Source organism: Callorhinchus milii, unplaced genomic scaffold (genome assembly GCF_018977255.1).
Source record: "Callorhinchus milii isolate IMCB2004 unplaced genomic scaffold, IMCB_Cmil_1.0 Scaffold11, whole genome shotgun sequence".
NCBI classification, from domain to species: domain Eukaryota; kingdom Metazoa; phylum Chordata; class Chondrichthyes; order Chimaeriformes; family Callorhinchidae; genus Callorhinchus; species Callorhinchus milii.
This window is the reverse complement of record NW_024704752.1, coordinates 16973351-16990074: the sequence shown is the minus strand read 5'-3', so window position 1 is coordinate 16990074 and position 16724 is coordinate 16973351. Positions and strand designations below refer to the sequence as shown.

The window sequence follows — 16724 nt, the reverse complement described above, 5'->3', positions numbered from 1 at the left end:
CTGTGTCAGGGTAAGGTATTCACAATCACCACAGTTAATGGTAAGATTTTATTCACTGGCTTCTTGTGGGCTTGTGAGTCATACAGCAAGTCTCGTCACCGTAACCGATAAAAAAAAACACACGCGCACACTACACAATGTGCTCGTTTGAAATGCCTTTGCCGATGACCGAGTATCTCCCACCATTTGTTAGCGGGCTCCTAGTGACGGAGAGGCGCTCTCATTGCGAAGCGAAAGCCAGAGGTTATACAGGACGCAGAAACAGTTCTGCAGGATCGGGAACGAGAACGTGAAAGCACAAAAGAACTCAACAGTGACGAAAAACTAGTGGCGCGAGTTTTCTCTAGCAAGATGGCCGCGTGTTCCCACGTTCCCTCTCACATTGGCTCCTCTGTGGCTTCCCACACGTGTTTCTGTTTTGCAGTTCACATGCGCTTCCCTGAACCATCTCACTCATATTCCCACGCGTGTTATTATTCAACCCTTGAAGGGATCTTCGGGGAAGAGACTTCTCCCTGAAAAATGAATCATCGTGTGTCAGTCTTATTTCTTACAAATCACAATTTTAATTGGCAAATGTTAGTGAGTCGAGACACATGTAGCCGATAGAACTCTTGCATTTCTAATGAAATTATTATTCAGGTTTGCTTAGGAGAAAAATAATTTGTAAAAAAATCTACCTTTTTGCTCCAGGTTCAAGGCCCTTATTTACACGAGTGCGAGAAGGTTGTGCAAATAGTCCACTGCTCCTCCAATTTGCCACCCCACTTTCCCATTCTTGATCAAAGGCATCTGCTTCATCTTTTAATCGCAAAAATAATGTTACTGACAAAATGCAGGCAAAATCTCAATCTTAAATAGAGATCTTCCACATAACAGTCATAAACATTCACCAAAGCAAGTAATTGACGGTAGCATTCAGGTATCTGCCCTGTACTAGTTTATCACCAAACAAATACTGTCCAATGGAAGATATTTGCACAAGAAATACCAGTCCTGTAACACTGACTACAATGAGTAGAGAAACAAACAGGACTTTTTTTTCCTCCTGGTAAAAGATTAAAAACTATTTTTCTCTGGCATACATGCTGCTGTATCTTTCAAAATGGACTTAAAATGTCTATTTCAAATAAACCTTACTTTCATCTACGTTGACAAATTCCTGATTCACTTCCGAAACCCCTGATTTTTCATTTTTGGATCTTTCAATAACATGACCGCGATCATGAATGTGATGACCAATTGTAATTTTCTCTTCTCCGGTGTCAGAGTCTTTGACTGCTTTCCTTATCTCTCTTATCTGCAAAAGAAAACCCAATTCCAATTCCTTTTCATCAACCCAAAGATGCGTACTAAGCTCAACATATCCCGCAAAATATTTATCACATATCTTTAGGGTAAGCGCTCCGGGACGCTACTCTGCATGAAGCGTACTATATAAATGCAAGTTGTTGTTGTAATATTCCTCCTGGGTCTCAATTTACGCTATTAACAAAGCAGTCATGGGCTGATTTTGACAAAATTATTAAAATCAATTTTAAATCTGAAGCCCATTTTTTGTAGTTCTTAAAAAGGCTTCAAATTTGATGACTGTGTTTAAGCGTTTGACAAATTCTGATCACTCTGAAATGTTATGTTAAAAGAGTAAATCTAGATCTAAGTGGAATTTCTCCCTACTTATTTAGAATTCTACAAAATAGACGTCAAGGGCAATACATTTAGAGCTCTCCTTATGTTTTTTTTTAAAAAATGTCAATAATGATCTGGATGCTTTAGAGCTGCAAAAAAGCACGCAATCACATCAACCCCACTCTCAGAATACTTGCTGTAAAGGTAAAGGACCTTTGGTCTTGATGTTTTCCGTGCTACATATTACATTATGTTTTGAGAATTTCACTTGTTGAATCAGCTAATTCAAAGGATTACCCAGGCAGTATTGCTTGGTCACGCAGCTTTGACATGGCTTGTAGGCTGGTCCAAATTTACGACTCCACTAAACTAAATAGAGACATTCTGGAATGCAAGTGGCTTTTCCCCATCTGCAGTGCCCCCAGATTTGCCCAGAAATGGAGGGGCGGTGAGATGTCACAAATACAGTAGAAATAGAAAATCCGGAAGCTACATTTTTTGCATCATACGTAGAGACCTTTGAATGAAAAGTTTTTTCTCTGGCCTCAAATTACTTTTCATATACAGGGTGACCAAAAAGTCGTGATATATTCCCTACTATCTAAAAACAATAATATCATAATTTCTTCAAGACTTATAAGACATTGTAATGGTATCATGGCTTTTTGGTCACCCTGTACATACTTCATACATACAGAGATAAACGTAAAGTTAATTTTCTTAAACCGGAAGGTTTGAAACTCTTGGCTACATATACTTGGGAAATGCTGTTCACTTTCAGCATTCCAACACAAACTGAATGAATGAACATGTTGCCATTTCAGACATGAAAGGTTGGCATTTAATGAGCTTGCATATCATTGGTTAAGCGTTCTCGGGTCCTATCACTGTGCTCTTGACTTATTATTAGAAGCTTTTATTACGATAACTCAATGTGGTGCTTAGTTCTGTCATCACATCCACAGGGTATTTTGAACTGCATGCAGGCACATTACCTTTAATCTGTTTTGCAGTTCAAACTGAATTTTCCACATACTGATGCCAACAGAAATTGCTTTGTGCCAGTAATTTTTAGCTAGTAATTGAAGTTTCTTAAGTTTTAAAAGCTGCAGACAGAAGGTATTTGTGTGAAAAGAAATTTGGATTGCTAACATTGTAAGTACTATGTTGTGGCACCGAATGTACAAATTTAAGACAGTTACTACTTTGAAAATTTCAGAGAAGTGTGTTTAGAACACGGCTTGAGAACTTACATTTAATCTAGCTCAAGATGGCAAATAAACTGTTTTCTAACGGTGGATGTTAATGAGACAAAGTAAAAGATTGAGATTTAAGCTATTTGCACCATCAAGCTGTCTAAATGTATTTTTAATGGACTATTTTTAGGTCAATAAAGAGTGTCTATACGAGTACTGATTTATGGCTCTGTATTATTACATTATTTTAAAAAAATCGTTTACACTGATCATCAATCATAGCTATGCTGACCACAGACTGTAAGGCCTCGCAGATTTCTACAAATAAGGTCACTACACTTTACAGTAAATTTTGTGAAGCGCTTTGAGAAGGGTCAACAAAGTAATAAGCTACTACATTAAGCACAAGGATAATTATCATTATTATTACTACTGCTATCTCTCTTCTGTCAACTCCTGTATCTATCTACCATTCTCAACTTTGTGTTCAGCTCTTCATAGCTGAAGAATCTCAACATTGGCCTTACACTGTCATCAGTCAAGGCTTAAGTAGTATGGGTAGCCACACACAACTTTGTAAAGTCACTTATGTCTTCGATACTTAAGGGCACTATCCATTCCTTTCTCAAAATACTGTAGCCAAAATAATCCCTTTGGCCATGGTAGAATCTGTGATTAAAATAGCACCATAAATTCAGAGTCTATCCCCACATAATGTAAAACTGAAATGTCATGGTTTCCTTAGCGGATCCAATTTAGGCAAATAATATCATGCTTCTCGTCTTTATTTAGAAACCTACTTACCCCACCAGGAGCTTGTCTGGTTTGACTTGAAGCCTCAAATAACTTTGCAGGTTTATCTCCCAATTTTGTATAGGTCTTTACACTGGAAGAGCTGAAAGAGTGACCATTCGAATTGGAAGGCAGATCATGCTATGGGAGAAGACATATAAATAAATAAACTGCTATAGTTTTGCTTAGCTGGATTGTATCCCCACTTGCTCCAATCAAAGAATTCATGAACTGCAGATTAAAAATGACGACATATCATTTAACTCACTTAAATATACACCTTTTAAGCAGCCAAATCTTTGCAGTATAGTATTTATAAATGAATTAACCATGCTTTTCTTGTAAGAGGGATTACTTACCTTGTACAATCTTCATAAATCTTGAAATTGAAGCATTCTCCATACACCACTGGAAAGTGATTCACCAGATTTTTTATGAGGGGGTTGAGGGGTAGGGGCAGGAGGAGGAGGGAGGTAAGGGAGAAGAAATCCCAAGTAATGCCTCTAAAATAAACTCATAGTCTCATTTCTAATTGACAGGTCAGGGATAACTGGTTGCAGGTCTTCATCAGATCCTAAATTAATAATCCAGTTGAGTGGTTGACAAGTAACTGCATTGCAGGAGTTAATCAAGGTGCTAAGAATCACTGGAAGTTCAAGGGAAAAGTACTGAAGGAGGTGGAGCTCTGAGACATTACCCTATGTGGAGGTGCTACATAAGTCAAGTTGTTGTTGTGGTCTTTAAGGCTTGACAACTCAGACTAGGAAATGCAGAAGAACATTGTGCCTTCTGCTTTTGAGGTTCTGGTATCAGATGAAGTTGAGTGTTAAGACGCTTAATTTGAGATAGATATTTCATTTACCCTGACAGGTAAATGCAGGTTTGTTTCCTGAACATCTCAAAAATGTTATGTTCTTGAACAATTGGAGGAAGACAGAAAAATCCTAAATATAGGCTGCATTTATCTGTGTTGTGCTTGGCTAAATAGAACCTGAAACAGAGTTGTTTGAGATTGAGCAGTGCAAATGCTTCAGAACATTTGGAACAATGTTTAAATTGTGAATGAATAAACAAGCTATCTTGTTACTGATCTATATGGTTTTTCGAGAGAGAAAATACAAAATTGACTATTACAATGCCAAGCAATAGATTGGACAAAGAGACCACTGAGTAAATACATTTGATAGATCTTTACAAACAAAATAAGCATCGATAACAAAACCTTAGTAGATAATGATCAAAACATAACTAATAGTGACAGAACCTTTAGTGGTGTATGTAGGATTGAAAATTAAGAAGAATGCCATGTACTTTCCTCATATATTTATGGTGAGATGACAGACTACACTTACAAATATTCCACGCCTGTCAAACATTCTGCTCCTCACGTGAGACAACATGTTCTCCATGTGCTTGAATGGGTCCATTGGCTCTGCAACCTATCATAATACACCAAATACATTGTGAGGACGAAAGTGAAGTGGATTTAAATGCAGTGGATGGCATCAACAGTGCATGGCGATCCCCATGGTGAAATTGATTTTACCTGAACTTCTGCTGCTTGCATTGGAAGAAAGATCAATGTAGGACTTCATATGATAATCATCATGTCACTAGGACGATACAAGGTATAAGACAATATATTGTATATGAAGACACGCTGCCTAAACTGGGACTCTTTCCCCTGGAGTAGAGGAATTTGGGAAGGGATACTGAGGCTGGATCAATAGAATCAGTCAAAAAGGAATGCGATTCTACCTGAGAAGTAAATTAAGAGATAAGGAGAAAGAGATGTAAAGTAGGATTAATAGTAAAGGGTGATAGAGTAGGGGCAAAGGACTGAATGACCTCAGTCTATGCTGAAATTGGTATATTTTTATTTTCAGAAAATTTTATTTGCGTTGATGTATCAAGTAACAGTTGAGCTTTTCTCCGTTGAAAACCCATGACTTAATCAGCTACGACTTTCTGATGAATTGGCTTCCCTTTCTTTGTTGTATACAGTTATATGAAATGCATGTGAATTTCAAAATCGAACAATTTAGCAATTAAACATTTAAAACTGACTGTAGCACAACAATCTTTATCACTAAAATATAAACACAAATTAATACAAAACAAAGGTTGATGGTGAAAATGAAACATTTTCATCATGATATTGATGAAAGGCAAATTTTATACTCCCTTCCTCCTCCAATTCTTCATTTTTGTTATTGCCAGATTTTTAAGTATTTTAATTAAAAAAATAAAATGTAATTAAAACATTTTATTAATTTACTGGGTGAAATATCCTCAAACCACTGCAAATCCTCTCCTGCTGTCTTCATAACACTCCCACTCTAGATGCTCATCTCTTTGCAACTGAGCTACTTTACCAAGACATTCAGGTTATGATACTAAAATCAGTCCACCATTTAAAAAAAAATTATTTTATCCAAACATTTCATCCTTGATCTAGCTAATTCATGATAACTTTATAGTTCTGGTGCCAGTAATGAAATGTAGTGGGAACAGATTGATGGAAGAGTGCTCAAAGCTCAACTGCACAGAACTGCAGCATTAACGTAAACACAGAGACAAATTTATGAGGTTGGAAATACCCAAACATGCAGTTCAAGTGCGATTCTACGAGTAATCTCATGCCGTTCAATGGTTTCACAATGCATTTGTTTCAAAATGTTTTTTTTCCGTCTATAATCAAGCAATATCCTCACCACTATTAGTCATGCAAATCAATGTTTGCTGCACCATCAGGAGCAATGGCAACAGCCTTCGATGCTGTCATATTAAAACACGTTTTACTTTTCCAAGTTATTTTTCCAATAATAGAATACATGTTACATGTTGAGTTGCACATTACACGCAGATAGATACAATTAGGTTACGTTTACACACCTATTTCTCTGCGTTACCAGAGCCTCAAGAACAAACCATCAAATCTTCTCCTCCTGCCCACCTCCCGGGATCAATCCTGACCAAAGCATCTCTTTACCATCGCTCCCCCTGACCCCATGGAGCCCAAAGATGAAGTAGTTCTGCTACCTAATGCACATAGAATATCTATTCCAAATGGAAAAGTCTAATGTTCTAGTGGATTAAGGTACCGACATGCTTATAGCTCCTGATATGGAAGGTGCTGGATAACTACATATTGGGTGTTAATTGTGTGTATATATAATATATATAAAAATAAGCTCTTTTTTAAAAAAACAATGACCCACCTACTCCTTAGTTTGGGGATCCAATTCAAACAACCACTCGTTAAGGATATACGGCCACAGTACTTGAAAGGCCATTCTGTCTTTACAGTCACCACCGACCAATTTTATATGCAAGTGTAACATTTTGGAGTTTACAACTTAGCTATTAAGATACAAACGTGTTACAGTACTATCAATAAAACTACACAAAAGGAACTGGAATAACACACGTGTGTATGTACTTCAATTCATGTTTCATTTATTTTTACAAGAATAATTAAAATTTCTGTCAGACCATTAAAACAGAATGGCTACTCGTACTGTATTTCAGGTTGCCCCAGCTTTAGAGAAGCAAAAGCTTATTGAAATCCTTGTTAGTACTGTAGCCTTCCCGCTCTAAAATGAGAAAGAGATTCTTCAGAGAAAAATTATACATGCTGTACTAACCATACTACCAAAACAGTCAAAAGGCACGAGCGAACGGCTGATTTCCTGTAAAATACCAGAGGTAGAAAATTGCAGCCTTTCACTAAATTTCTGTCAAATTGATAATTTTTTTAGCATTGCATATTGTACAGTGACATCTCCTTGAAGAAAGAATGGTTTAGGAAACATGCTCCACTGTACAGAAAATCTATCTAATATTGTGGGAACTGAAGTCTGTGAAAGGAAAGTCGAGGAAGGAAAAACAAGTTTGAAATGTCACACTAATGAAACTACTGCACGTCTTTCTTCCAAAAGCATTTCTCTGCCCAAGTCTTATATGTTTACATTTGGCTCTACAAATTCTCCACAGAAAATATCAAGCAACTCTCGATGTCACACTAGCCTACACTACTTTAAATTCCACAAAATAATCAATGAATTTGAACGAGAGTAAAAAAAATTAAGTATCATACCCTGCGATCATCACTGAAAGGCATTTGATTGTTAGAGCAGCTTTGTTCCACTTGTCTGTTTTTACCAAAACATTGATCCAGTTGAAAGCCATCTGAAAAAGTTCTCATCATCTTATTCATGTGCTCTTGATGTGCGCGGAATGGGTCCCTAAATAGGGAGAAAATTGGTATTTTATATTTTATTCCTTAGGTTAGACAGCATATTAAGTTTAACAAAAAGGGAAAGAGTAGATAATTTTGCATTTATATACTTATCATTATCACATCATAAACGCTTCACAGCTCTTTACTGTAAACCTAATGAGGATGCATTTGTAGATAAATACGGCAGCCAGTTTGCGTGCAATGACCTACAAACAGCCACAAAGTGAATGATCAATAATATTTGTAAAGCCGTTTGCCAGGACACTGGGAGAAACTCTCCTCTTTTTTTCAACAGTGCTATAGAATCGTTAACATGGATTTGTTGTGTGAACCATTTGCACAGATTAAATTGGGGGTAATTTCTCTTACAATTGCTACCACAGGGGGTGTACCCAGTTTGTATGCAGTAATATTTGCCCAATTCATCATTTAAATAATCCAAATAATAGACAACCAAAAGTTGTCTGGCTTAATAAAGAATAAAGTTAACAAGCATGGCTTAATTTTAGCTACGTCGTCTTGAATGCTATTTAAACTGTATTAACTAGCTTCATGCTTTTTAGAAACTAATAGTTCATTCCTTCAGCGTGTTGCTCGAGACTTCTGCCTTGGTCATTCCACAAGTCTTCAGCCCCCCCACCCCCGACGTAATATTTTCTGTGCGTAAAGCCAATTTAAAAACAGTACAATTTCACAAAATCACCTTCCACTATTTGTGGAGTTCTTAGAAATGATGTGTTGTGGCAGTATCACTGTCATTGGCGTTGCCATGATAGAAAAAGCTCGGGCGAGAGAGGGAGAGAGCAAGGTCGACTGCTTGGACTATAGCTTGATATGGCAAAGTTGATGTACGGCTCCCTCTGATCGTCTTTTTTTGGACTCTGTCCCAGTCAACTTCAATGCCCTTGAACAGCTCACGGTCAGACGACGTGCAAGTTATTCTTACACCAAACATTAAAATAAAACTCAGACACCAGGATACAGCCCTCCTCTCTGCCCTACCCCCATCCTAATCTACCACGTCTACATTGAAAACACCGGGTGGGGTATATAACCCAGATATAATAATCCTCGCATTTGATACAGCGCCTTTATCACGTCTTCGAGACGTCTCAGAGCGCTTCGCAGGAGATATACTGTAAAGTGAATTGACTGTGTATTTGGGGGATGGGGGGTGGGGGGGGAAGAGTGATGCCCGGCAGCCAATTGCGCACAGGTATAGAGAGACTATCCGCACGGAAAACCATGGAATATTATTCTCCCTCGGGAAGAGAGAGAACATTTGCTATTTGGCTACGAAGACGAAACGGCAAATCCGCCAGTTAGGGTCAGCAGGCGGCGGGGGGTGGGGTCTGGGTGTCTGAAAGCGCTTCACCGGATTTCACTGTGAACAACAACAACAACAACAACAACAAGAAGATCACGTGTGGACGGAGAGCGCCTTTCGTGTCGGGAGGACGTCCCAAGGCGCCGGACAGCGTAACAGCATTTCGGATCAGGGGTAAAGAGTGTAAAGTGTAGTGGCTGTGTATTTGTAGGCAAAATAATTCCCCCACCTCCCCCATACATACATACATACATAAAAATAATAATAATAATAAACCTTTAGGGCTATCCATCCGACGCCAACTACAGACGACTTTTGACTCATTTAACCAAAGGTTTGGCTGCATTTATCCTTCTTTCCCCCTCTCCCCACCACCGCCTCAGCGAACAAAAAATATTATCGACGACCAACAATTTAGGGCATCAGAAGGTATATGACATACACACAGATCCATCTATTGTCTGTGTGTGTGTGTGTGTGTGTCTCTCTCTGTGTCTGTGTCTCTCTCTGTGACTGTGTGTGTGTGTGTGTATATATATATGTGTGTGCGTTGTGTGTGTATTTTTTAAAAAAAAGAAATCTTACGCGAAGAACGGATCCTCCTCGAAATCGCGAAGCATATTGTTGAACATCTCACTCAGACCCGCCTCGGCCACTTGTCCCCTCGACTCCGGCAGCTCCGCGCGCGCAGCCACCTCCCGGTCCGAGCCCGAGCCCGAGTCCGAGTCCGGCCCCGCCCCCCCGCCGCCGCCGTTCCGCTCCATCTCGCGCGCGGTCACCCACGGCAACGCGTCCAAACCGCCGTCTCTGATTGGACGCCCTCTCTCCTCCACCCACCCACCCACCACCACTTCGGTCACGTGCAAAAGGGGATCGTCTTGCTCTCCCGCCCCCCCGACAACAGCGGCGTCGCTATGACAACAGGCACACGCCAAGCCAGCACGCACGCACGCGCTCGCTCGCTCGACGACGCATGCAGGCGCGTGTCGCGTCACGTGCACCGACCCGACCGCGTGACCCAACCAGCACGAGAGCCAACGGTCAACGGGGTTTGAAATCCGCAGGGCGGCCCCCGCGAGCTGCTCACAATCACCGGGGGGGGGGAGTGACGTGACGCGCCTGCCCGCCGTCACGTGTGGAGGACAGCCCTCCCCCAGCGGGAAGGACATGGCGTCTCTCTCTCTTTCACACCCCCCCCACCCCCAACCCCCCCCTCAGGGGGCTTCTCGCACTGTTTACTCGACGTCACCGTGGGTCCCCGACCCGACCCCCCCCCCCTCCAATCCCACCCCCGGACCAAAGAGACCTTCGCCAAGACGGTAACGCGGACCACCCCGGGCGGAGGGGGGGGGAAACGAACGAACGACCCACCCCTTCGGAAAGGGGTGCGAGGCGACCGCCGCGCCGCGAGGCGACGGCAAACCAGCCGGCGAGACCCCCGAAGAACCGTTGAAACGCCGGTCGGCGGCGGCTGAAAAGAACGCGGGCGCGGGCGGGCGGGCGGCCCACCCCACCCCCCCCCACCCCCCACCGAGCGCGGTCGGCTCTGCGCCAAGCATCGCGTCCCCCCCAGCACGTCGGCAAGCGAGGAGGCTGCTTCGGAACAAGTCGCGAGTTGCAAGTCAGATCCCGGAGAAAACCCCCGACTCCGAGGATTACCGAGAGTTTTATTCGCAAACCCGATCCATTTGAATAACGCGAAGGGCTGTACGAACGCTGCCCGGTCGGGTGTACAGGGAAAAGTCTCAGCCTGGACCGCGCCGTTCGTTGACATTGAAGTTAACATCTATCTGGTGTCAATTTTCGTAAAGCCGATTACTACACGTAAACTCACTCTCCGGTGGTAGAAATACAAACATCGGTTTTACAAGATAAAACAATTAGTGGGTTTTACAAACACTTATGGTTCAAACAAAAATCAGAATCCAGACACGGGGCTTCCCATCAGTTTTTCCTGCCGCAGAGTAATTAACCTCTTGAACCACTTTTCTTCTGCTTCTTTCTTGTCGACAAACAGCTGCAGCAGAAAAATGCACAAAAACAGTTTCAACTCAAAATAATACGCATTTACAGTTTGATTTCACCATTACCTGCCATGAAAAAATTAAATCTTATTTTCTCGTTTCCCACCTACGTTTTCCCAAAGAAGTCTTTGAATCAGAATTTCGAGAGGATGAGAATTGTTCCCCGTAAATGGTGTGGACCAGAATATATCAATGAGAGGCGTCACAGAGTGATTGAAGCCAAACGTTTGGCTCAGCAGTCCACCCTTTTCTTGACTGTTCATAATCCTATCTCCCTGCTCGTCATATCCACCTGCCCTTTAAACAGAAACTATCCAGTTGTCTTGAGCCATTTATATCCAACGTTTCAATGCGCTTCCCTGGTAACTTCCTCCATTTGGTCATAAATAATCATGTCTTAAATCCCCATTTAATTCTATTTTTTCCAAACCTTTATTGTAAACAATTTGTCTGAATCACATTTATCAATCCCCTTCATAATTTTGAATCCAAATACATTCTATTAACTATTAAGCTATCAACTGCTGTGAGTTTTGGTAATGATCAAGAACATGAAAGGTGACGATGATTTCTGATATAACTAAATGGAACAAAACATAACCATAAGAAACTATATAGAGGTGACTTTAATGTGACGGTCATAATCATACTCCAGTAAGCAATACAGTTTGTTTTAATTTTCCTGTCAAAATAATCTATTGTTATTTTCATATCATAACATAACCTGTCAACGTAACTAAATACTTACACTAGGATGAGCTAATGTGGCATCATCCTGATATTTAATAGCTGAAGGGATGTAGTCAATCTCTTGCTTGATTCCAATGGTGTAATCAGCTGTCTTTGTGCCAAGAATGGCAGATTCATGCTCAGATTCAGTGGATTCTTGTGACTAAGTTTAAAAATAGAAAAAAATTATTGAACCATAATCTTCTTGAACATAACAATTCTTGTAATTGATATAGCACCTTATGAGTAGTTGAGACATCTCAAAGTCCTTCACGGGATATATTGTAAAGTGGTTTGACTGTGTATTTTCTGGGTGAAACACGGTAGCCAGTTGCACATAGCAATGTCCCACAAACAGCCAATTTTGTTTAGGGAATTGTTGACCAGAAAAACGGGAGAAACTCCCTTCTCTTCTTCAAATAGTGTCGTGGGGTCTTTAACAGGAGGACGGGACCTCAGTTCAACATTCCACCTGATTATTTAAATAATAAATAATAAATTGGTCACTCAATCCACCACTGTTTGTGGGACACTGCTGTGTGCAATTGGTTGCCGCGTTTCGCCCAGTCAATTCATTTTACAGTGTATTCTGTGAAGCACTTTGAGACGTGTCGAAGGCATGATAAGGCACTATATCAAAAATGCAAGGATTAAGCACATTTACCATACCAGGTCATTCCTGTAAAGCAGGACCCATGAGTTCTGATGCACGTGTCTAAAATAATCCTCTATTCATGAACATCTTTTTTTATTGGGTACAAAGGTCAAATATGCATAATGGAGTATTCTTAAGCAATTCATTCCATGTAATAATCAGCTATATGTTAATGTATGTCACTTTTAACAACAGGTGAATAAATACAGATTTGCTCGCATTTCAATTGGACTTATGGCAGCACCGATTCACTGCCGTCAAAGGTCATGAGTTTACCTCATAGAAATACAGATGTCAACAATCCGCAAAGGACGTGACAATGGAGCTTCCTGTGCATAATGCGCAACAAGTGACACCAACTTGACAACTTGGAAGGCTTTTTTACTTTTTACTTTTTGCTTTAACATAACCAAGACAATCACATTATTGTGGCAACAATATTGCCCCGTAATTATGTTTGTAGATTTTTATTCCCATCTTTGAAATATTAAACCGTGGGACAACGCTCTGATTCACAAATTCACATTTAAAAATAGGAACAATGATAAATATGGTTATTTATCTTAGCACAGACATCGGCTGAGTTTTTAAAACTTATTATTTTTTAGAATATTTTTCGGAATCTGAAATTTAACCAGAAATACTTCAACTTACACATAAAAATCAAGGAAGACATTTAATATTTGTGATGCATATTTTTCTGACTCACCAATGAGCGATGAAATGTTGCTTATTTTAATGAGCTGAAGTTACAGACAATTGGAATAATTTAATTGAAAGTTACGATTTATTTTACGGAACGCAAATATGTGAGATTACGCTGGGATTAACTTTGTCGAAGATGCGTGAAGAAAGCCTACCTTTTTTGTATCTTTATTTGATCTGAATGTTTGCTGGACAAAGGAATCTCTTTCAATGGCTTCAATATCTTTCACTCGCTTCACCTGTTCTTCAATAGTAGTTTGTTCTGATAAAAAGAAGCGTTAACAATTAGCATTGTCTTGGAGATTTGCAGGCAGACTGCGGACGTGACAGATCTAAACGTTCTGTTATGGTGTGACGAGATCGACTACTGTGAGGAGGTAGGGCAGCATGAACTCAAGTGACTATCAATCAAGCGTATCTAACAGCATAAGAACATAAGAATTTCCTAGCTGAAAGAAGACCAATGTCCATCTAGTTTGGCTTCCACCATCCTGGCAGTCACTTGACATGTCATGTCCCAGACTATATACTGTATCCCAAGATATTGTTTTCTGGTGGAAATCTCTCTAATTTGTTCTTGAAACAAGCAAAGGCTGGTTGGGTTAATAAGCACATAAAATAGAATGGACAAGAATCAATTTTCATTAAATAACCATCTGAATTCTAAATTCTACCAGGTAAAATATACCACAAAAAAGCAAAAACGATATAATTTACAGTAGAGATCACACAGAATAATCAATTCTGATCACTGACAAACAATGCAAGAATATAATTTGCTGGAATAGGTGGAAAAGAAGAATAAAGTTATCTTATGAATTTAAATGAGTTTTTTCCCCACAAAAGACTGAATGAAAAGGGCAGATGTAACCCAACTGTTGAGCAATATATCTATATAGTTGACCAAAATAATTTATACTCTATACGCAAATAGATAGTTAAAAATAAAGCTTTTTATTGAAAATTGTGTTCTGAGCTTGACTGACCATAACTAACATGAATGGTGTTTACTGATGATGGTGTTTAATTACCGACTTGTGCAATGCCACAAGAGAACATGATATTGTGTCTGTTCAAGCTGAAGAACTCATTAGTTTGGAGGTTCAACGAAGACCTCAATTTTATGCGCTAAATTTTCTCCAGAAACTCTAATGTTTTACTACCGTTAATGTGCTTATTTTCTAACTTTTTCCATAACAATGCCACTCCACGCACAGTCAATGGTCACAGGAAGAACAGATGATGCAAGCAATCTGATGAAGAACAAGAGCGTTGCACTGCAGGTATGCTATTTGGGAGAAAGTAACAACATTGAATGTTTTAACTGATCGAGTGAGCTTGTTCTCAGTTGAAAGAGGTGCATTTTATCAGAAGGAATATACAAACTGGACAACATTATTAAAAGGGCCATTGCTGTCACAATGGAACTTTTCAAGCAGACTCGATCTTTGGAACAGGTTTCTTGAAAATTTGCAGCCATTCTTATCACCAAGAAAGAACAACAAATTACACTTGTATAGCGTCCTTCAAATCGGACAAATGACCCAGGGCCCTGGAGTGGTCTCTTGTAATAAGGACTTTTAACAGTAGACGTACAGATTTTATATTTTTAACTCAATTAATCACCTGTATGATTTCATCACAAATCTAGGTCACTATGTTTGCTTATATTTATTTACTGGAACATCACTTAAATCCTTGACAAACAGTTGAATGATCTTGTATAAAATTTATCTGTAAAAATAATGATGATCACAATGTTTTGCTATGTAATTAAAGCTTTTTTAACACATAAAACTAGTACCCAAAAACCACTAATGCACCTCTTTAAGTGGGATATTAATGTTTATGGATTGAACAATATGGAAAACAAATTTGACATTAAGATCCATTAGCATGGTATTATTTGACAAAGACATTTTAGTTGATAAAACTCCTTCCTTGGTATTGTTTGTCAGATGTCACAAGAAAGGATATGTATTTGATAGAAAAATCAAAAATAATGGATTTTGAAATCCCAGAAAAGCTTTAGATATACAGAAATCAATACTAATCCCACATTAAGCAAAAGCCTTCTGTCATGCTCCTGAATGGAAGGTCAGGGTTCAGTTTTAACATTAATTGACGCTTAATTTTAAATTTTGATTGTGCGAATATAAAACCAACAGATTTTTATCTGATAATTAATCTGAAGGATTCATAACATTAAGGGAGTTGAATTAAAGTGCGAGTGTAGCCTAAAACATTTACCAGCAATAATAATGTTCATGTTTCAGTCAATACCTGTCCGTATCATAACAAATTATTTTCTGCCTTGCAGCATATATCAAGCGAATCTTTCACTTTCAAACTAGCATTCCTTTATAAATGTGCCGTACCAAAATCATTATTACAATTTGCAAGGAAATCTCAAGCTTAATTTAACAGTGCTGTCATGGCAACTGCTAGATTTGTAATGAAATGTTAATAGCAATGAAATGTTAACAGTGACCATGTGCCTCTTCACCTTACATGGAGAAGTATGTCCTTTTAAGAACTGCAGTCTGGAAACAGTGACTCATGACGCCTGATGGCTGCACTGCATTCATCATGTCATTTCTGAGTTGTTTAAGGGGTGGATAAGGATCTAAATTTCGTGGTTATAGGAGTCGTTCATGAATCAGGTATATCATTTAAATTTTTCAATCTGTTTGAAAATTTTGAAAGCAGCTCTTCATTCAAAGCCACGAGTCGGGTAATCAGTGGCGGCACTATGTATTTTCTCCAACAATCTTCGAGGCATTAGAACACAGATTTGTACAGCAGATGAACAAACAAGGGGCACGATGCATAACGGAGAGCCTTGTTGTTATTGTCCATTCACAGATAAATTGAGGCTGAGGCTAGGCTTTCCTGCCCAATGCCTTGGGATGTCCTCTCAACTTGAAAGGCGCTATGCAAATGTAATTTGTTGTTGTTGTTCACCAGTCAATTCGTTCCCTTCACCAAATATAACAACAAAGTGGGTGGATTCTCGCCCTCAGTCTGGTTTGTGGAATGTCGGGCTGTAATCCATTGGCAAAGTATTCACAAGTTGGCAAGGCTGCTGCAGATGTCGGGGACACAATTAAAGTAATTTTTGAAGTTCTGCCATAAAAGTCAAAAATTCTTATGGTTCAACGTCGATTCTAACATTGCAAATCATTGTTGATTCTAATATTACATCTCTTATTGTAGAGACGATAACTGTCATCAAGACCGCTAACCTTTTTGATTTGGATGCTAACATTAACGTTAGACAATTTATTTCCACTGTTCCCATTTCATTTATATCCCATTTATATCTCCATCTTAAATTTACAAAAAATCGATTTTGTGGCAGAAGGCAGTAACGGATAATCTCCACGAGATGGCAAATGAAACAACAGAATGGTTGCTTCTGATC

At 39.4% G+C, this 16724-nt stretch overlaps 2 protein-coding genes across 10 annotated transcripts in view; both read right to left on the bottom strand.

The window, feature by feature from the left end:
* Positions 1-34: 34 nt before the first annotated feature.
* On the bottom strand, positions 35-9931 carry mlf1 (myeloid leukemia factor 1). 5 transcript variants are annotated; one of them, XM_007888403.2, is made up of 8 exons: positions 9773-9931; positions 7717-7864; positions 7265-7309; positions 4970-5056; positions 3630-3758; positions 1141-1300; positions 681-801; positions 35-515 (listed from the first exon to the last, which is right to left on the bottom strand). In XM_007888403.2, exons 1-8 carry the CDS (start codon positions 9817-9819, stop codon positions 344-346), a joined length of 909 nt encoding a protein of 302 aa, XP_007886594.2. In that variant the 5' UTR covers positions 9820-9931; the 3' UTR covers positions 35-343. The 5 variants fall into 5 exon arrangements, with proteins under 5 accessions (XP_007886594.2, XP_007886593.2, XP_007886595.2 ...); XM_007888402.2 differs by lacking the exon at positions 9773-9931 and adding an exon at positions 8564-8679; XM_007888404.2 differs by lacking the exons at positions 7265-7309; positions 9773-9931 and adding an exon at positions 8564-8679.
* Positions 9932-10802: 871 nt separating this feature from the next.
* rsrc1 (arginine/serine-rich coiled-coil 1) overlaps positions 10803-16724 on the bottom strand; it is a 157867-nt gene continuing 151945 nt past the window's right edge. For 4 of the 5 annotated variants that reach the window (XM_042338941.1, XM_042338942.1, XM_042338939.1 and 1 more), the window contains 3 exons: positions 13456-13562; positions 11960-12103; positions 10803-11204 (listed from right to left, as the gene is read on the bottom strand). In XM_042338941.1, coding sequence (XP_042194875.1) covers positions 11106-11204; positions 11960-12103; positions 13456-13562 — 350 coding nt within the window. In that variant the 3' untranslated portion in view covers positions 10803-11105. 5 annotated transcript variants of the gene reach the window in all.